The sequence below is a fragment of the Typopeltis vanoorti genome, chromosome 16, assembly GCF_054136105.1.
Source record: "Typopeltis vanoorti isolate ZY-2024b chromosome 16, IOZ_Tvanoo_1.0, whole genome shotgun sequence".
Lineage (NCBI taxonomy): Eukaryota > Metazoa > Arthropoda > Arachnida > Uropygi > Thelyphonidae > Typopeltis > Typopeltis vanoorti.
Window position 1 is genome coordinate 2105474 of NC_143564.1, and position 22608 is coordinate 2128081.

Below are 22608 nucleotides of genomic sequence, written 5' to 3' on the forward strand. Positions count from 1 at the left end.
CTGGTTTGCCTGCTTGCGGGATGAAAAACGCCAGCTAAACTGGCGAAAAAAAAACCCTACTGCCGTGCCCAAGACCGGCTAACTTGGCTATGCTTGAGGAAGATCCTCAAGTTCCTCACGTCTTCGATGGGAATCGAACCTGGGACACTCCTTTCCCAGGCATGTGGTTGCGAAGCACAAAGTCACTAGGCTAACCACGCGGACATGATTAGATATCCAATGTCATATTATATTGGTGGGATTAAGCTAGAAGAAACTGATGTGGCTGGGTATCTGGGAGTGTTAGTAGATATAAATATGATCCTTTCTGGTCATACCGCACATCCCCTAAGCATTCTCATCTCTGCTACTTCCATCCTGCTGATGTTATTTTTCCTCAGGGCCACAGTTTCTACAGCATATGTCATAGCTGACCTCACTACTGTCCTATAGATTTTGCCTTTCAGATTGATCGTCACCCTCTTATCGCATAACACTCCAGCCATCTCCCTCCAGTTCCTCCAACCCACTTTTATCCTGCATCCCACTTCCTTCTCAGCTCCTCCATCTTCTTCCACTGTTGAACCTAAGTATCTAAAATCCCTCACATTATTGATGACATTTCCTTCCAGCTCCAGATCTGTCTCCTGGCCACCACCCACTGTGCAACACATATACTCTGTCTTATGTCTGCTCAGTCTCATACCTCTCTCTTCCAATACTTTTCTCCATCTTTCCAGTTTTGTTCCTGCTTCTTCTCTTGAATCTGCACACAGCAAGATATCATCTGCATACAACATACAAAAAGGAGGAATATGAAATATAATAAATACTGCGGGTTTCCCCTAAATAATAAGAAGACAGACAGCAACATCCTACCAAGGTATGTCCGAATTATTCCTCATATATTCTGCTGCACAGTTAGCCTAGTGGCTATGCTTTTTGCAACCATATTCCTGGGGAAGGAGTGTCCTAGGTTTGATTCCTGTCGGCGACGTGATGAGCTTAACCCCCTTAACGTACCAATTAAAAATCAGAAAGCGGTCGTTTTTCTGCCAATTGTTTGGGCAATTAGTGGACGAGGGTGATTTGCTGGATCAAATTCATCATTATTTTTCAAATAATGATGAATTTGTCCAAACGCAAATGAAATAGCCGATACACGCCATTGGCAACTTTTCTCGGCTGAAAGGAAATAGGCACAAGATTGTCGAGCGTCTATATTTGGTTGTATTTATATCATCATCATCATCATCATCATTAGTTTTCTGTCTCTTGACAGGTCCAATGGTATAACTCAGCAGATTCTTTTCCCCCAATTTCCTCTGTCTCTTGCTTCCTGTGAAACGAAAATTCAAAATCAATTTTGGTGCAATAAACAAAAGACGTGTCACAGACGTCTTTGTATGTTAAGGGGTTAAGGATCTTCCTCAGCCATAGCCAAGTTACCCTATCTTGTGCGTGGAAAGTAAGGTTCTCCCCCCCCCCCCAAGTTTATCCTGTGGCTTTTCTCCCGCAAAGCAGGTAAACCAGCCCCATGAACACATGCTTCGACAGACATCGGATACTACTGGAAATAAGGAGCAACCAACCTATTCCGCTGGATTATTGGTTACAGAAGCTTACATGGTAAAATGTGTAGGCCTGCGTGAAAGTGTAACATACGATGAGGATATATTTTTCATATATCTGTCTATATAAAACGTCAGTAATGCCCAAAAATTTGAGTAAAAAGCCAATGACATTATGAAAAGGGGCACTCCTAAACAAAAAAATAGGCTAAATAGCCATAAAAATAATATTTTCTTAGATGAGTAACATGGGAATTTTTCCAGAAATAATACCTATAATAAATAAAGATTAAAAGTGGATATTATGGGATGTGAGCCATTTTGACTAAGTGTCGTCTTCAGAGCTTGTGGGCAAAGTTGAGGCTATGTCATGTCAGTTTAGTGTTTTTGCCTAACATGGAAAATTCCCAGAAATAATATTTATACTAAATAAATGTTAGCAATAATGAGATAATGGTTGCTCTTGAGAATTACTGAGAATAAGCACTATTTCCATGATGTAATTATTATTTTTAAATTAAAAAATATAAATTAAAAAGTTTAAATTAAAAAATATAAACATAAATGGATGGAACACGTTCAAAATTGGATCAATTGATTAGAATATGAATCTTTACAGAAGGCAGTATGGATTTGTAACTTTTATTATTATTATTAACAATTAACATTATTATTAACAATTATATAACAAGACCACAGTCATCAAACTACATAACATATAAGTACAACAATCACCACGGCAAAGCCACCTGAAATTTCTACGTACCTGACATGATAAACAAACTTCCGTTTGACGACAGAAACCTAGAGACACACAGAGAGCTGAAACAAGCACCATATAAATATTATAATGAGAATGAAAATTAGAGAAATTCCTGTTTCTCTCTCTCTCTTTCTCTCTTACACACACACACAAAACCTATGACAAATCACTCTCAAAAAACACCACTACAAGGACATAAACAAACACACCATATCCAAATCCAACCCTACTTGCAAAAAAAACATAGTTAAACTGTGTAATAGCAGTTGAAGCCTTCCAAGTACGTACCAAGAAACAGTAAAATCAACGCTTGCGACCAGTATAGAAACATAACCACGAAACCACCGCCATCTATTATCTTCCTCAGATGAGCTCTGCAAAGTTTCGAGGAAGAAATCAGAAATGCCTTCCAAATTATTATTATTATATTAGTTATTCACTAAAAAAAAAATCTGCATAATCATCACTGTTAATATTATTATTATTATTATTCGTGATGCCTCCAAGGAGTCCGAAGACTCATCGCAGGAGGACACCCACTGCGCTATTCTCCATCTCCACCACTACTGAACTTCTACTACCAATCAACCACATCAGTGCCATCTACCACCCACCACCACAACAAGTATTTTTTGTCTGTAAATTGTGTGTGTTCTGAAGGGCTGATTTGTCTGTAAGCGGGATGAAAAATCCGAGTTTCCTGGAGAAAAAACCCTGCTACCTCTGTATGAGATCGGCAAACTCACCTTCAACTGAAAAAGTCCATATAAAGATTTTAGCAATGAATAAAAATATTATTTATTTATTTAAAAAAAAAAATTACATGACCCCTACATGGAGTCCAAAGACTCATCACAGGAGGGTACTCTCCTGCACCACACAACCCACCTCCACATTATACAGTCTACCACCCACTATTAGTATTTTGCTTCTAATTGCATGTGTTCTCTGGCCAGCATATGTGGAATGAATACCACAAGTTTCTGAGAAAAAAATGCCACCATCTCTCTCCAACTGGCCATGATGTCTATAGACATCGAGATAAATCTGGATACGAAGCTCTAAAACCCATTGAATAACATGGATAAGAAGTGCAATTTCAGCCAATGTGGATGAAATGCATTCACTATTTCATCCACATTGGCTGGTAGGGAGGTTAACTTGCCTTTAACTGGGAAAGCCCATATAAAGATTCTTTGTCATAAGAATCAAGCTCATCATTCTTCCAACTTCACTACAGAGGTGCTGATAGGCACCAATATTAAGACTGCTAATGAAGAACTAGGTAAGAAGGATATCACTGCCAGGATATTAGTTCTAGATAGTTTGAAACCAGCTGGTTAGACTGCATTCTAATAGTTAGAACGTTTTAACAAAGTAATTGTGAAGTGGATGAATAATTAGCTCAGGCATGACCTTCAGAATAATTATATATACCTCTCATTATAATTAGAGGTATAATAATTATTGTGAAAGATGGCAATTACGTAAGGAATATTAAACATCTCTCTGAAGATTGTCTCTCAGTGCCAGGGGAAACATGATTGACAGAAGATGATATACTTTAAGGAATATAAGTTGAATGGTATAGCATATTTCAGGAGAACAGACGAGGAAAAATTATGTCATAAATTGTTACTTATGCCTGTCAACAATTAGTGGTCTATAAAGATAGAGAATCTGGTAGGAAATGGCACTGATGGCGTTTTTTTACATGACTCCCACCCAGGTATAAACTTATAATACATTAGTACTATGGCTGGGCTAATGATTTTTATAATCCTTGAAAGTTTTTTCACTTGGTTATACTATGAATTAATTGCCTTAATACCCATAATGTAAAGACATATCCTAATGGACATGTATAATGCTAAGCATTATGGGAATAGCCACTACCCAGATCGGTTTCGACCTTTATTGAGGTCTCATCAGTGGGAGGCAGACCCAGAAGTGATACCAAGGTTGAAGTAATGCAGAAGTCGTATTTCCTTATACAAATAGTCATGTGGAAATATGACTATGTCCTTTGCATGCTGTCCCTATGACTGCATCTCCTCTGTCAACCGAGTCTCCATAACGGCTATTACTTTTTATCAAGTTGTGCTAATCAATGCCCCAAACTCATTGCTCTTATTCTGAATACTTTTGGCATTAGTATACATATTCAATTTCCACTAGGGTCTCATACTAGTGGAAATGGTAGTGAAAATGGTAATGCTGATATTGATATTGAAGGTTATGGGAATGATTAGTCAGTTCTTAGCCTTGATACATGGATGGCTGGTTCTTGTCATTCAGCATCAGAAGAGAAGAGTGACAAGCTGTGTAGTACGGAGTTTTCTGTTCTGCTTTGAAGCTGCTGTTATATAAATTATATATTAATGATATAGTTCAAAGTTTGAGAGGAGGTATTCAATTGTTTGTTGGTAATGCTAAATTTGGAAGAATAATGGCAGAGAGCTCTAGTGTGATATTGTTACAAGAGAATTTGAACAGATTGGTACTGTGGGGATGTTATTTCATTGTTGCAAGTATAAAGTTATGCACTTTGGCAAGAGGAGGTGGGATGATGCATGTATTATTGGTGGAAGAGACAAAACTTAGGGGATATTGAGAAATAGTGAGCTGAAGTTCAGGGGACACAGTGCAAAAGTTGTAAAATTTTCTCAGAGGATTGCTGCCATAAAGTAGAGAACACTGATAAGTAATGATAAGGTGACTGTAGCCTAGCCACTGTACAAGGTACTGATCTGGTCACTCAGATATCTGGGTGATAAGAAAACATTAGAGAAATTCTAGAGGTGAAAGTCTAAGACGATCTTTTGGGACTGTGGAATGTTGAGGGCAGATTGGCGGAATGTGGGAATGTATTCTGATAGGAAGAGATAGAGTGATTATGATGCAAACATAAATTGCAGAGTGGAGAATATTTGCTTGGAAGTGTGGTGAATGAGAAGAAATACATTGCCAAAATTGATGATGAGTGCATCAGCACTAAATGTGTTCAAGTGCTGTATATGATATGCATTGTGGTTTGTAGGGTGTTTGGCTTCTCATAATAAATCTTTTGACTCCATGCAAACTGCAAAATAATACTCTCCCTAATATCCCCCCCCCCCATGTTATGTTTTTTTTTTTAACAGATCATTGATTTTTTACTGATTGCAACCCCATTTCACAACTTTGAATAAATACTGTGTTATTTATTCTTTCACAAAGCATATAATGAATTTAGGTACATTGCAAAGTTGGTTCTCCTTCAGTGATATCTATCTTCTGGCAAGAACAAATTTTTATTCATAGAATAACAATAGAAAGATATTTATAGGGGGATCTTCAGAAAAACTAGGTTGATCCTGTTGGTTCAGATGTTGAGAAAATTACTCACCTTAAGAACTGGTTTCCCCTATGCTTATCACATATTTGTACTATTATGGACTCCTGTTCCTTCTTGTATGACTGTTTGTCTAAGTTTTTGTTTTTAGTTCTGCTGGTTTTCTCAAAACTTGTTGGAATAAGTGGGTGCATTTCACCATCTATTCACAATTCAATTTTGAACCAGTTTTTTATCCTCTGAAACAGTCTTCTTGAATCAGTATTTTGTCAGATAGCATGATTCCAGTGAGAGTAGAGTTCTTGAAAAAAGAAATGAGACAGGTAAGGAAGGAATTGGATTACTTAAAGAACCGAATAGAGAAGAGAGGTTCGAGGGAAATTAGCTGATATTAATAGAAGTAGCAGAAGTGCAAGGAATGAAAGTTTGGAAGAGGAGAAACTGAGGAGTATGATATATGGAAAATCCAGGATTCAAGGTGTGCAGGGTAGGCTAATACAGTGCTTGCCTTTATTTTTATCTTAATTTTTATTTCTATATTCGATGAGCAGCAGTGCGTTGTACCTTAATACATGAATGCTAAGCAAGTAGACAGTGCTAATGAGATTGTGTAGGAAGAGAGATTTGGAATATGTGAATAGGAGTCATGTGCAGGAGATGAATTGCATAATAAATTTGGATGCAGGCATTTGACAAGGTTTCTTTTCGATATATAAGTTATGCAGGTGTATGTGTTAGGTAAGAGAAATGAGAGTTGCCAGAATGGAAAATAAGAGGTGTTAACTCGTGAGAACTGTATGTGGGATAGTAGGATGTTGCACAGCACATCATAAAGTGGCAGTAAGGAGAACAGTAATGATAACAAGGCTAATAAAAATACTATTGAACACTGCTTTTTCTATATATGAATATTGGGAAGAAGGAGAAATGTGTGTGTGTGTGTGGTCTTGACAGATTCATTCTGTCCCAAGTCACATTGCAAGGTTTAGTCTCTGGCTATTATTTGTTATTACTTTTTAATAATATTAAAAATTTACCTTAATACATGAATGCTAAGCAAGTAGACAGTGCTAATGAGATTGTGTAGGAAGAGAGATTTGGAATATGTGAATAGGAGTCATGTGCAGGAGATGAATTGCATAATAAATTTGGATGCAGGCATTTGACAAGGTTTCTTTTCGATATATAAGTTATGCAGGTGTATGTGTTAGGTAAGAGAAATGAGAGTTGCCAGAATGGAAAATAAGAGGTGTTAACTCGTGAGAACTGTATGTGGGATAGTAGGATGTTGCACAGCACATCATAAAGTGGCAGTAAGGAGAACAGTAATGATAACAAGGCTAATAAAAATACTATTGAACACTGCTTTTTCTATATATGAATATTGGGAAGAAGGAGAAATGTGTGTGTGTGTGTGGTCTTGACAGATTCATTCTGTCCCAAGTCACATTGCAAGGTTTAGTCTCTGGCTATTATTTGTTATTACTTTTTAATAATATTAATGAACAGCAGCATATTAACAGCAAATAAACTATGCCATTTATTAGGCAGTTGATATTTTGCTGGATTCAAATTACATGGTAGGAAGAAAATGGAATTTGTACACTTACTGAGGGGTAAACTTGAAGCAGAATGTGACAGAGAGGACTCGGGATACGAGAGTGTTAGATCTAGTTATAGGATCAGAAGATCTGTTCATAACTAAAATGGCTCCCCCCCCAACTGGAGGGTGGGATGCATCCATTTGGGGGAAAGTGATCATGTGGTCTTGACTTGGGAGGTAACAAAACATCTGGAAATTCCATTTAAGAAGGAGTATATGTGGAACTACAAGGCAGGTGATTATGATACGCTTTGGAGGCAGCTTGAAGCAGTACCATGGCATGAAGATCTGCAAAATGCATGGGGGATAGTCAAGGAGGTATCTGGAAGAAGCAGTTTCACTCTGCATACCCCCAAGGTCAGGAGAGTAAATCGAGTAAGAGTTAGAAGGATGAGTAGTATCATTAAGCATGAGCTGAAAAAAAAAAGAGAAAATGTTGTAGGAGGGTATATAGAGCACGGTGACCAGCTAACTCATGAACAGTACAAGAATCAGGCAAGAAAGGTGGTCAGATAACTCACATACAGTACAAGGATCAGGCAAGAAAGCTGACCAGCATGGTAAGGAAGGCAAAATCAGATTATGAGAAGAAACAGAGTAGGCGAAAGTAAATCCCAAAGAGTTTTTTTCATTATGGGACAAGTAGGAGAAAGAATGACTACGGAAGGATAACTTTAATGAGTGCAGATGGTGGAGAGGCAACAGAGGCAAATGAAATTGTTGAGCTACTGTGTGATCACTTTGCAAGGGTATATCAGCAAAGTGAAGATATTGTTATGGCAGAGGTGACAGGGACTGATTTTAGAACAGACGTTGATGAACTGAAGGTACTTAAGATATTGCAGAATCTGAATGCAAGCACAACTATGGGATTGGATGGGATATTGGTTTGCATTTTAAAAGAATGTGCAGGGGAACTATTGATGCCTTTAACTAGGCTGTTTAATTTAAGTCTCAGGTCTGATAAAGTCCCAAGGGAGTGGAAGGAGAGCAAAATACCATATTTTTCTGTGTATAAGACAAACCCTACTTTTTCGAACCCAAAATTAAGAAATCAATATTTTAAACATAAAACAGAACACATTTGATATTTTTTAAATATTCAAAGTATATTTAGTTATTTAAATGAAGGGGATATTAAATCCCACATTATTTCAAAGCCGAATAAGAAACTCAAAGATCGGAATCAAAGAGTTTCATGCCGAATGTAGTAAACTGTAAAAATTATGGTGGATTGTAGCATAAGCTAAAGCACATAGACCAACACTAGGGCAACTCGTTGCAAAGGTGGATAAAGTTCTGATCACTATTCTTAGTATTACCCATAATGTAAAATACATCTCCTAGGAGATGTATGATGTTATACATTATGGTGGAAGGTCACTACTCAGACTAGTTTCGACCCTTTTTTATAGGTGAAGTGGGCTCTAAAAATTAGGTGATCCCAACAGATCACCCATCTCAGCGTTGTTCCACTCAGTGACAGGCTCACCCCGTTACTGAGAAGAACTTCTCAGCATTGGCTCTACCCAGTGGCAGGCTCACTCCCACGACCAAGCAGAGCCATAATCTCAGCGGTGGCCCCACTCAGAGACAGGCAAAAACCTACCCCCCAAGCGGAGCCTCTCAAAGCCAACCCCACACTGGTTTCAACCCTCATTGGGATCTCATCAGTGAGTAGGCAGACCAGGTAATACCATGGTTATAGTGAAAAGAACTTATATACTTTGTATACGAGTTGTCAAAAAAGGTGCACCCATAAATTACTTAAATAAAAGAGCCAATAGGCTTCACTTCAGCGATGCAACATTATTTAAATGAAGGGGATATTAAATCCCTCATTATTTCAAAGCTGAATAAGAAACATAGTCCCTAGTGTTGGACCATGTGCTTTAGCTTATGCTACAATCCACCGAAATTTTTATAGTTTACTATATTTGGCATGAACCTCTTTGATTCTGATCTTTGAGTTTCTTATTTGGCTTTGAAATAATGTGGGATTTAATATCTCCTTCATTTAAATGTTACATTGCCAAAGTGAAGCCTATTGGCTCTTTTATTTAAGTATATTTAGTAATTAGGTAATATACTTTATTTCCATGTTCTTTTGTGTAATTGATGACTTTTAACTTGAATTTTGAAGAATATGACAGTTGTTTTTTATTTTCGGACATTTTTATGGGCTAGTGTTCAAAATATTAATGCATTAACCATGCTACCAGCCAAGACGTCTATGGACGTCAAGTTTATCATGAATGCGAAGTGCATATTAAAAATGTAATTCCATTGATGTTACATTGAAATATATGATGGATACGAAGCATATGAGGATGCGTATTTGATTCATATTGGCCGGTGAGGTGGTTAACTTACCCCACCAACGAGTTGCAGACGTATGAATGCTTTTAGAGTTCTGATTGGTTTATTCAGAATCAAGCCATAAATGACGTCAATTGACAGAGTTAACAAAGGTTAGAAATTGGCAGAAGCCTGTTCGCAGAGACAAGGTACTGGCAGTTTTGCCATGGCAACCATAGATCTCTAAACTGGTTACCCCCCCCCCCCCCCGTGTATAAGACGATCCCCAATTTTTGGTCTAAAAATTTTAGAAAAAAGTATCGTCTTATACACGGAAAAATATGGTAAATTCTTTGCATAAAGGAGGATATGTCTGTGGCAGCAAATTATATACCAATCAATTATCTCAGGAATGGTGATAAAAGTAGTGGAAAAGTTGGTCAAAAAGAGAATTCAGAAATGTGTAGATAAGAATACAATACTCTATGAGAGGCAGCATGGCTTTGGGATGGCTACATGATGATAATGTTGGATTTTGCAAAGGCATTTGACATGATACTACATGGGAACTGTTACACAAACTGCAACAAATGAGGGATGGATATGAAACTGGTGATATGGATAAAATGGTGGCTGATGGACAGATACCAAAAAACTAGTATATGGAGGAGTAGAATCCAAGAGAAGGCAGGTAATCAGTGGTGTCCTGCAAGGTGTGTCCTGTGCTTGGACCACTACTGTTTAATTTATACATAAATGGTATAGGAAATAATTTAAAGGGAGATATTCAGTTGTTTGCCAATGATGCAAAGTTGGGTAGGATTATTGTTAATCAGGATGATGTTGAAATCTTGCAGGATGATTTAATTAGACTGACACCATGGGCAAAACATAATGGATCACAATTTCATGTGGAAAAATGTATAAAGTTATGCGTTTTGGGATACAAAGATGACAAGCTGTGTACTATTGAGGGAACTGTACTCTAGGAGATTGATGAAGCTAGGGATTTGGGGATTGTGGTAGATAAAGAGTTGAAGTTTAGAAGGCATATTTCTAAAGTAGCCAGGTAGCTCATGGGCAGTAGCGTCGACAGGGTGTAGAGGCAGCCTGCCTCACGGCATGGCTTAATAAGGGCGCTTGTTCAGCCATATTGTGGTAGGCGCCGTCACCGTGCTAACAGGAATGCTAACAATTCCTGTTAGCGTAACAAGTGCAGAAAGAAGTTTTTCCAAGCTTAAACTAATTAAAAATTATTTGCGAACAGCAATGATCCTAGAAAGATGTTGATCTAGCAACTATATCGATAGAGGCAGACATAGCTTATAATTTAAATTTAAAAGAGCTTATAAATAGTTTTATTGTGTGATATCTCCATAGAGTAAACATTTAATTAATATTATTATGTAATCGCTTTGCATTAATTGTTCGGGTCTAGTCACCTCTTGTAATAAAATCAAAATAGCAATTGGAGATTTTCTTATATTTTTGTCTTATAATCCATCAGGAGCGCTATTTAATTGTTTGCCACAGGGTGTGATCTAATCTGATAACGGCCCTGCTCACAGGATTACTTGGTTATATTGAAGAACACACTAACAAGCAGAGATAAGGGACATATCATTCCTCTTTATAAGGCCTTGATATGACCCCATCTGGATTACTGTGTTTGGGTCTAGTCACCAGGTTTCTTGGGAATGAGGAAGTGGTGGAGAGGATGCAGAGGCAAGTGACCAAAATATGGTGAGTGGCCTGTGGAATACTCCTTATGAGGATGGATTTAAGATTTGTGGGTTTGCAAAAGTTGGTTGAAAGGCAAAGGGGGGGGGGACTTAAAGGATTTTATAGGATTATATTTGTCTAGATAGGGTAGAACAAGCGGTATCCTTGGAAGTTGGGTAAAAGTGTGGTTAACAAGGGCATGAAGACTAGATTTTTTCACATAGAGACAATGGTGAATGAATAGAATGGGTTGCCTGACTGCTTTGTCTGTTAATGGTTTCATGGAAGGGTATGATATTTGGGTCTCCCACAATGAGTATTAGGATTCCATGGAGGTACATGTGCAATAATAATAATATTCTTGAGCACAAAAGCACTCGTCACAAAAAAAACACTCCACTAAAATAGCTGGTAGAAGCAGTTCAAAATATAATGGAGATTAAAAAGAGAGAAAAAGCAACTCTCGGCTTAGGATATAGCCATAGAAGGACACATTCTAGAACTTTTTTTTTTTGTTACTATTTGATATATTTAATTAGCTGTTTGATTGTGTGCCGTGTGTTTGATGAAATGTAATTTTGTGTTCTGAGAATGCTGATTTAAATCGAGAAATATCAGTAGCTTAAAAATTACACATTGTAATTTGCTATATGTTCTTATACACCCACTGTCCAAAAAGAAACCGAACTTTTCGAAAATAGAAGAAACTAGTGGCGTCACCTGTTGTATCTTTTGTTGTCGAAAGTGGCAACCTTCATTAGTGTTGTGTCAACTGTTTATGACATTTGTTTCATTAGAAGCCGAGTTATAGTGCCAATAGTGACAGTGTGTTTTGACGAACGGACGGAAAATGAGTTTCGAACAGAGAGCTGTGATTGACTTTTGTGTTAAACTTGATAAACGTTTTACAGAAACGCATCAAATGCTTCAAAAAGCATATGATGAAGAATGCTTATCCCGTACTCAAGTTACGAGTGGTTTAAGTGATTTCAAATTGGTTGTGAGACTCTTGAGGATGACGAAAAGCTGGGCTGTCCAAAAACTGGACTGAGCGAAGTTAACATCCAAAAAGTGCATGATTTCATCAAAGAAAACCCGATATCATCCATGAGATTGATTGAAGATGAATTGGGGATTCCAAAATCAACTGTGCACAACATTTTGAGCGAGAGTTTGGGCCTTCATAAATTGAATTTGCGATTTGTTCCCCACAAGTTGATCGATGACCAAAAAATGTATTGAATTGAACACTGCAAACACCTCATTAAAACTGCTCCTAAGGACTCAAACTTCCTTGAAACGATCATTACTAGTGACGAAACGTGGTGTTTTGAGTATGAGCCAGAAACAAAGCACCAGAGTGCTAAGTGGAGACCACCAGAAGAGGGGCGTCCGATAAAACGTTGCTTGGAGAAGTCAAAAGTAAAAACAATGCTGATTTGTTTCTACGATTCCAAGTGCATTATCCACAAAGAATTCGTTCCACCTGCCAAATGGTCAATGGTGAGTTTTATCTCGAAGTGTTGAAGAGATTGATAGCGAGAATTCGTCGCGTATGGCATGAATATCGTGATGCAGGCAGCTGGTCATTTTTGCATGATAATGCACCTTCTCATTGTTCGAACATTGTGAGACAGGTTTTGAGCTAAAACCAAGTTTGTGTGTTGGATCACTCACTGTATTCACCTGATTTAGCACCCTTGACTTTTTTCTCTTCTCCCGACTTCATTTGCCGATGAAAGGAAAGCGATATCACACCATTGAAAACATTCAAGCAACAGTAACCACGATTCTCAACAGTATCCCAAAAACCGATATAAAAAATTCATTTAACGAATTAATTGACCATACCAAACGCTATATCGAAGCTGAGGGAGAGTATATTGATTGAAATAAATTATTTGAATAATTATAATTGGACTGTGTTTTATTTTCTATCAAAAGTTCGGTTTCTCTTTGGACAAAGGGTGTATGGTGGTGTTGTGAATTAATATCATTAGAAAGGTGTGCAGTAAATTATTGGAAATGTGGTTGACAGAAGATATTTTGACAGGAGGAGAATAGGGCAAAGCATATTTTGTGGGGATAGGAGAGAAAACAGGGTGGGTGAAGATTCTTAAGATAGTACAACATGGTCTACTTAGAGATAAGAAACAGAGTCAATGATGCTGAGAGTGTGGTGTGAGGTAGAAGTGCATAGAACAGGATATTTAGTGGGTGTTGCATAGCCTGGAGAACACAAAAGATGATGAGAAGGCAATATTTAGGCAAATTTGCTTATCAGGTGTAAAGTGAACACTGTGGGAAATTTAATTATGCATTGAAACTTGCTTGCATTGCAATTGAAATATTATTATTATTATTATTATTATTATTATTATTATTATCCAGGCCTCCATGGAGTCAAAGACTCATCATGGGAGGTCGTTATTACGAAACACAAAGTTTATCATACCACTCCATGAACCTATTGACCAATCTCTCGCCAACAACTCTCGCAGGCAATGCATTCCAAGGTTCAACCACCCTCCACGCAAAGAAACCACTCCTCACCCTCTTGTGCACAGCCTCCTTTCATAACTTCCAGGGATGGCCCCTTGTCATTGCTCCTTCCCACTGTTCCACCAAGTGAAAGAACTCTTCGATGTCTACCCTGTAACTGCCTCTCAACAGTTTAAAAGTCTCGATCATATCACCTCTCCTTTTTCTATCCACCAAACTCTGCAGTCCACATTCCCTCAGTCGATCCTCATAACTCATATTGTACAGTCCTGAAACCATCTTTGTTATCTGCCTTTGTACCCTTCCACAGTCAATTTATCCCCTTCAAATCATGGGGACCAAATCTGAGAACAATAGTCTAAGTGTGGTCTGATCAGAGTCTTATACAATGGAATGATAACTCTTTTATCTCTGCAGGTCAGCGTCCTTCTCAGTATTGCAGCAATCCTCTGAGTTACCCTCACCACCTTTGCAATATGCTCCCTGAATTTCAGTTTTCTATCAGTCATCACCCCCAGATCTCTTATCTCCCCTACCTCCTCCAGTACAGCTCCTCCAATTGAGTATGCATCCTCCCATCGATGGATCCCAAACCTCAAGACTTTACATTTTGCTGCATTAAACCAACACCCCTACCCCCATTCATTTGCCCATCTGTCTAGTTTATTCAAATCCTCTTGCAGGGCTGCCACATCTGCACTATTACTGATAATCCTTCCCAGCTTCACATCATCTGCAAACAACTGAGTGTCCCCTTTCAATCCATTCACAATATCATTGATATAAAGGTTGAACAATACAGGTCCCAGTACTGAGCCCTGTGGAATCCCACTTGTAACCTTCTGCTTCCTTGATATTGCCCCACCATACACAACTCTCTGATACCTATCAGTCAGCCAATCCTGAATCCATTTGACTAACCCGACATTTAAACCCATGTGCTGCAACTTAAATATCAGCTTATCATGTAGCACCCTGTCAGACGCCTTTGCAAAATCCAAAAAAATGGCAGTATATTGCCTTTCCCTCATCAACTGCTCTTGTCACTTTATTATAAAAGGAAATCATATTATCTAAAACCAGAGCGCCCCTTAACAAATCCATGTTGATTCTCACAGATAACATTACCCTCATCTGCCCAATGCTGTATATAGTCCCTCACTAATTTCTCCAAGACCTTAACAACTACTGATGACACACAAACAGGCCTATAATTAGACACTTCCAGTCTGCTACCACCTTTATGCAGCAGCACTTTCTTACCTTCCTTCCATTCCCTGGGTACCTTTCCCACAGCCAGACTTTTATCGAAAAGCCAAGTCAACAGAGCTGTCAGTTCTTTAGATAAAAATTTATAGAAAACAACATATAAATTAAGGTATCTTAATTTTTTTAATTCTAGAGAGGTAGTTATTTCAGGTAGCATGTGGTGAAGGGAGTATGCGAATTAAGAGTTTACTTTTGATCATAGTATCAGAAGATGTGGTTGTGAATGGGATGTCATCTGTTTAGGCACTGGATGATTTTTGCTGCCCTATGCAAGACCACTATCCTTATTTTAGGAGGCCTGAAAACGATCTTTGGTCTCTAGAGCCAGGTTCCCATTTTGAGAGAAATGTCTATGTATGCTATTGCATAGCAGTTAAATACTTCCAAATTCATAATTGTCTGTAGGTTGAAGAAATGGAGTCCATAGGGGGAGGGGGCATGGTGCCTAAAATAATGGCAAGACTAAAATGCTGACTAAATAGGAGCTACACTCTTTGAGAAGGCTGGTACCTCATCTTGTCATCAGTTTCTGGAGAGTGTGTATGTTTGGAGATGTGAAGTTATAAGCAATCTTGTACCTGTACAGAGCTGTATGCCATTAATTTTCATGGAAGATGTGTAGCTCACAAGTTTTTGTTATCAGCAGTGATAATGCATACAGACCTTGGACTGTGGAATTTGTCCTATGGAGTGAGAGTGACATTAAATTCATCAACAACCCTCAGCTTTTTAAGAAACTTTTTAATAGATTATTTCGTTTTTTAAACCATTTGTCCATACACAGCACTGTTGCATTATAGGTCATCTGAGCTCTCCTGTATTGTGGAAATTTTTTGGTGCTGGTACTTACACTTTATAACATGATAATGTTCCATGTCACAAATTAATATATGCAAACATGTGGCTCAATGAGAATAGCATCATAACATTGCACTGGACAGCAAGGTCCCAACATGTTTCGAACATCTGCAAGATTAATTGAAATAAAGAATTAGAGCATTAGGAAAATGGCCATGGATGAGCACAATAGAATTAACTTCCAACAAGAAATTATTAGAAAGTCTTTTAAAAAAGACTTAAAAAAGACTTCCACTAATTCTATTTTCTGCTAATTTAACATAATACATTGAGTATTTTTTTTGTTTTGTTTTAATTTCTGTTTGGATTAATTTGTACTACTTGTATTATTACATCGTTTGCAATAAAATTAGATTTTTCTTTTCTAATTGCATTTTTTTACTGCAATATTATTACTTTTTTGGTGCATTGGTGCATGTGTTTTGTGTTTAGGAACATGAATTCTCCTCATAAGGACCAACCAGATCCAGATGCTATTAAGATGTTTGTAGGCCAGATTCCCCGAACATGGGATGAAAATGATCTTAAGAAAATGTTTGAAGAATTTGGCCCTGTTTATCAGATTAATGTGCTTAGAGATAAAGTTACCAGTCAAAGTAGAGGTTAGATGTTTATTATTTGTATGCTAGTTTTTGTAAAGGAAAATGAATATTTCAACTGTTTTCTTGTTAGATTTATAAATGGTATATTCCAGATATTATAAATAATATCTGGAATAAACTATGTACATACTTAAAATCTACAAAATTCATTTAATGATTAATGTACATTCACTGTTTTACTGGAGCTACCATTTTCAAGAATAAAAATATCAGATATGCTCTCAATTAATAATGCATAATGAAATGAATGAATACGTGGTTTACATTTTATTTTGAAATTTATAGAATATTTTTCACATGACAAAAAAAAAGTGATAACGTAATGTCAGTTGATTCATTTTCTGCACATATATATGTTTATTATTATTATTAATGCAGCCTCTGTGGCGCAGTCGGCTAGTACGTTCAGCTGTTAACCAAAAGGTTGCTGGTTGTTCTCTGGCAGGGTGAGATACTCTCATTACAAGTGATGCATAATTTAATAACTCTACTTTTATGGCGAGTTAGAGTGACTAACTTGCAGAGAGGGATAGATGAGTTGAAAGAGCAAGTGGAATGTCTTGTGAACGAGATAAGAAGTATGAAAGATGAGAATAGAAGAGATGAATGCCAGGAGAATCAGAGTAGGAGTGAGAGAAAGTTTTGGAAATGATAGAAGAAGAGAGAATAGAAACAGTAGGAGAGAGGGAATGAGAGAGAGGGGTTTGGGAATGATAGAAGAGGAGAGAATAGAAACAGTAGAAGAGAGGGAGTGAGAGAGAGTTATGAGAATGATAGAGGGGAGAATGGAAACAGTCAGAGAGAGGAAATGAGAAGAATGCGAGGGAGTGCTGGAACCAGGGAAAGAGTGAAGTCAGGACAGCAGGTAAGTAGGGGAACACAGAGAGAAAGGGTTAGAGGGGAAAGAGAGAGAGAGTGAGGGATGCAGGTGAGCAATCAAGGAACAGAGTGGAAAGAGGTGTGATGTATGGAGACTTGATGATCTGTGGTGTGCAAGATAGGATGCCAGAGGTGTGTTTCTCAACGTTTTTTGGATCATGTCCCACCTAACGTCTCAAAGATTTTGATGCCCACCTCTAGCATAATAGTCAGCCAAGTTCTGAAAAAGTATAATATAAATATGTATAAATATGTACATGTACATTTCCTAATTATCCCCCAAAATATTCAAATCCCCCCCCCCGTGTGGTGTATGCCCCAGGTTGAGAAACACTGGCCTAGAGGGACAATAGAAAATGTGGCTATGGCAATTAAGAGGAGTGAAAGCATGGATGAAATGATTGTAACAGTGGACACACATGACTTGAGAGGCAATGTAAATCGAGCAGCAAGAGATCTGAGATTCTTGCTTGAGGTTGTACAAAAGAAAACGCAGCGAGGAAGAATTGTGTGTGTGTGTGTGTGTTGCCCAGGTATGATAGTGACGAGCTGAGCAGAAGAGCTGTAATAATGAATACCATAATAATGTATTAGTTAAAAATATAATGACTAAAAATAATGGTAAAAAAAAATAATAGTTTTGAAAGCATATGGTATAAGGTAGAAGTGGCCAAGACAGGGTATTTAGTGTGCTCCCTGGTTTATAGCAACACCTATAAACCAGGGAGCACAGAGGGTGGGGAGCAGGAGATATTTAGGCAGTTGAGCTTGGCAAGTGCAAGAAGAATGATTGTTATGAGAGATGTTAACTGTAGTAGTATAAGCTGGGAAGAGGAAAATGCATGTAGTAATAAGGGGATGGAATTTCTAGAATTTTTGAGGGAAAAATGTCTTAGGCAACATGTAATAGAGGTAACAAGAGGTTCAAGAGTTCTGGATTTGGTCATAGCATCAGAAGAGCTGATAATAACTGAGATGACATCTCTCCTGCCAGTTAGAGAGAGAGTGACCATGTGGTTTTGATTTGGAAAATGAATAGACATGTAGGAGTATCGAAGAAAAGGGAATGTATGTGGAATTATAAGGGAGGTGATTATAATAGTCTTAGGTATCAACTTGGGGTAGTTCTATGAAGGGCAGAATTGGAAGGCCAGGATATCATCAGTTCTTGGGAAATTGGGAAGGAATATTTGTTAGCAGCAATAGTAAGCTGTATTCCAAGAGTGAAGAAGCAGACACAATTTGGTGCAAAGTGGATAACAAACAATATCAAACAGGAACGGCAGTTGAAAAAGAGATTATGGAAGAGATATAAGGAGAGGGGTGGAGGGCAGATATACGAAGAATATAAGATGCAGGCCAGTATGGTGAGGAAGGCAAAACTGGAATATGAGAAGAGATTGGCACTAAGATCCGAAGAAAATCCTAAGGAATTTTTTAGCTATGTGGGTAGTAGGAGGAGAAATGATTGTGGAAGAATGACATTGCAGGATAATAATGGGAATAGAGTGACTGATGTAGAGAGCATAGTTCAATGAGCACTTGAGTATTTCATCCTGGAGAAGGAGGTTTTAATTTAGAGGGATAGGGCAGGTTCAGGGTCTAGAGGTGCAAGAGGAGAGTGTGTTCCAAATACTGAGTACCCTGGATGTCAGTAAAGCTGTGGTACTGGATGGTATTTCATCACAGGTTTTGGAAGAATGTGCTAAAGAACTGACAGCTCCGTTGATCCTACTCTTCATTAAAAGTCTGGCTGTGGGAAGGTATCCAAGGAATGGAAGGTAGGTAAGATAATGCCACTGCACAAGGACTGTAGCAGACTGGAAGTGTCTAATTATAGGCCAGTTTGTGTGTCATCAGTAGTTGTTTAGATCTTGGAAAAATTAGTGAGGGACTATATACAGCGTTGGACAGATAAGGGTAATGTTATCTGTGAGAATCAACATGGATTTGTTAAGGGGAGCTCTTGCTTTAGTAATATGATTGCCTTTTATAATAAAGTGACAAGAGCAGTTGATGAGGGAAAGGCAATATACTGCCATTTTTTTGGATTTTGCAAAGGCATTTGACAGGGGTGCCACATGATAAGCTGATATTTAAGTTGCATCACATGGGTTTAAATGTCGGGTTAGTCAAATGGATTCGGGATTGGCTGTCTGATATGTATCAGAGAGTTGTGTATGGTGGAGCAATATCAAGGAAGCAGAAGGTTACAAGTTGGGTTCCACAGGGCTCAGTACTAGGACCTGTATTGTTTAACCTTGATATCAATGACATTGTCAATGGATTACAAGGGGATATTCAGTTGTTTGCAGATGATGTGAAGCTGGGCAGAATTATTAGTAATAGTGCAGATGTGGCAGCCCTGCAAGAGGATTTGAATAAACTAGACAGATGGGCAAATGAATGGGGGGGGAAGGGTGTTGGTTTAATGCAGCAAAATGTAAGGTCTTCAAGTTTGGGAACCATTGATGGGAGGATGCATACTCAATTGGAGGAGCTATACTGGAGGACAGTGTTCAAACCAATTTGAACTTATGGATCAGAGAGCTAGGTTAGAAATAAAACACTTGATCAAAGACTAGAGAATGTAGATATGACAGTCCTAAGAAGGATTAGGGGCATGAACAGATGGCATCAATCACAATATCATATTAGAAATGAGGATTGGAGTTTGCATACTCGATTGGAGGAGCTATACTGGAGGAAGTTGGGGAGACAAGAAATCTGAGGTGATGATTGATAGAAAACTGAAATTCAGAGAGCATATTGCAAAGGTGGTGAAGGTAACCCAGAGGATCACTGCAATACTGAGAAGGACAATGACGTGCAGAGAAAAGAGTTATCATTCCATTGTATAAGACCCAGATCGGACCACACTTAGACTATTATTCTCAAATTTGGCCCCCATGATTTGAAGGGGATAAATTAACTGTGGAAAGGGTACAAAGATGGATGACAAAGATGGTTTCAGGACTGTACAATGCCAGTTACGAGGATCGACTGAGGGAATGTGGACTGCAGAGTTTTGTGGATAGAAGAAGGAGAGGTAATATGATCAAGACTTTTAAACTGTTGAGAGGCAGTTACAGAGTAAACATTGGGGAGTTCTTTCACTTGGTGGAACGGCAGGAAGGAGCAATGACAAGGGACAATCCCTGGAAGTTACGAAAGGAAGTTGTGAGCAAGAGGGTGAGGAATGGTTTCTTTGCATGGAGGGTGGTTGAACCATGGAATGCATTGCCTGATAGAGTGGTGAGAGCAGGAATGATCAGTGAGTTCAAGGAGTGGCATGATAGACTTTGTGTTTCCTAGGAAGGTCCTCCCACGATGAATCTCTTGACTACATGGAGGCCTGAATAATAATAATAATGATAATAATGATAATCATCAGCTAAAAAAAAAGCATTCTTATAAAAATAGCAGTTTAATATAAAAGATGTTATTTCTTTCTGTATGATAATATTTTAAACTGTTGTAATGTTAACCAGACTTCACATATATTAAATATCAGTTCACACGAGCCTGTATTTCTGTTCACAATATGGAATAGTCATTAGTCATACCATGTTCCATCATAAAGATATGCACAAATTCACATTGAGAGAAGACACAAGAAATAAGAAAAATCACATTTATTGTTGATAATGATATCTTTACTGGTTCAAGATACAAGATTATACAGGAATTTGAAAAGGTTTGTTTTGAGCAGAATAAAGCTGAATATCATATTGAAGGAAAATTTTAAAGAGAATCAAAGTCAAGCAGCTTTCAGCTATAGACTCAAATATTATTATTATTATGTGATACCTCCAGGGAGTCCAAAGACCCATCGAGGGAGAGTGTGCCAACAGCATCAAATGATAAATCCCTTCCAACTACTAACTGGCTCAAACTTGCTTAACGTTTTGCTCAGCCATTAGTAGCAGAGGCTCTACCAATCGACCAACCTTTGCTGGCAATATATATTATTAAAAAAAAACTGATTGAGTTTGAAGAGGAATCAAACCTTGGAGATCCAGTGGTAAACTCAAAAGAAAACATTAATTGGTTAAGCTAGGTGAAGTTATCTTCAAGGATAGAAAAATCAGAAAGAACTAAAGTATGGTGCTACAGTTGACTGAGGAAGTTAAAGAGGAAGCCATGGAGAAGCAGAAAGTGTATTGAAAGTTCTAGCAAGTAAATCAACATGTGCTCTGAGACAATAGAGAAATATGTAAGAAAACAAAGTGGTGTATTTAAACACATGTTGGAAAGCCACTAAATAAAAGCCATGGGAAGACTTTTGTAAGAATATAGAAGATAAGTATCAGGAAAGTTGGTGGCAAAATATTGCTTTAGACTATTGAAGAAGCGGAGAAATGGATGAAAGCATGCTGTAAAAGTAATTAGGGATGATAAAGTTGACATGAACTGGACCACCATGCCAGACCATATTTATATCCACTGCAGGTGTGCAAGGGTGAAGAGCCTATGGTCAGTGGAATAAGGTAGATAAAGAAAGATAAACTTTAGGACAAGGATTGGTTTTGAGGACTGGGCTGATTAGGTTGGGATCCAAAGCTGATATGGCACTGCACTGGGAATGATCAGAATTGTCCAGTGATGAAAGCCCCAAAACTGATCTCTACAGTGTGCCGCAGAGGTTAGTTTTTGGGCCATTGTTGTTTAATTTGTATGTTAATGATATTGGGTTGGGTTTAACTACAGTGGTATCTCGCTAATCCGAACCTCTTTAGTCCGAACCCTCCAGTAATCCGAACTGCTTTTAAATGTAATTTCCCAAAATTATGACTTTACCACATCAATAAAAAATATAAATTTGAAGGATGTAACATTCTCAGTTGCTGCTGCTTGGGAAGCCATTGAACCTGAAGCAATTCGAGCGTTATGGAAAAAACTGTGGCCTTCTAGAATTTACCAAGATAACTATGGTGATACACAAAAAGAGGAAATTCAAAACTTGCATAATTTGGTTAAAAATATAAATCCAGATGTTGAAATTTCACAAACAGATGTGTTACAGAATGGATTACAGTTCGAACCGAAAGTGAATTCGAAATCAAATCAGATGTTGAAATTATAAATATGACGCTACAGAATGAATTAGAAGACGATAAAGAACTCGAAGAAAAAAAAGTAAAACATGAAGAGGTGGTTGACAGTTTTAATATGTGCATAGAATGTGCTAAGCAGAATGATACGCCATTCCAGAAAATTTTATAGCT

The 22608-nt window shown here is 37.9% G+C and overlaps 1 protein-coding gene across 6 annotated transcripts in view; it reads left to right on the forward strand.

The window, feature by feature from the left end:
• The window catches only part of LOC150097830 (CUGBP Elav-like family member 1-A), an 816588-nt gene that overhangs the window by 151309 nt on the left and 642671 nt on the right, over positions 1–22608 (forward strand). For all 6 annotated transcript variants that reach the window (XR_016549571.1, XR_016549569.1, XR_016549568.1 and 3 more), the window contains exon 2: positions 16332–16501. Coding sequence is in view for 1 of the 6 variants with exons in the window: in XM_090406005.1 (XP_090262131.1) it covers positions 16332–16501 (170 nt within the window). In the remaining 5 variants the exon portion in view is untranslated. The remainder of the gene's footprint in view (positions 1–16331; positions 16502–22608) is intronic.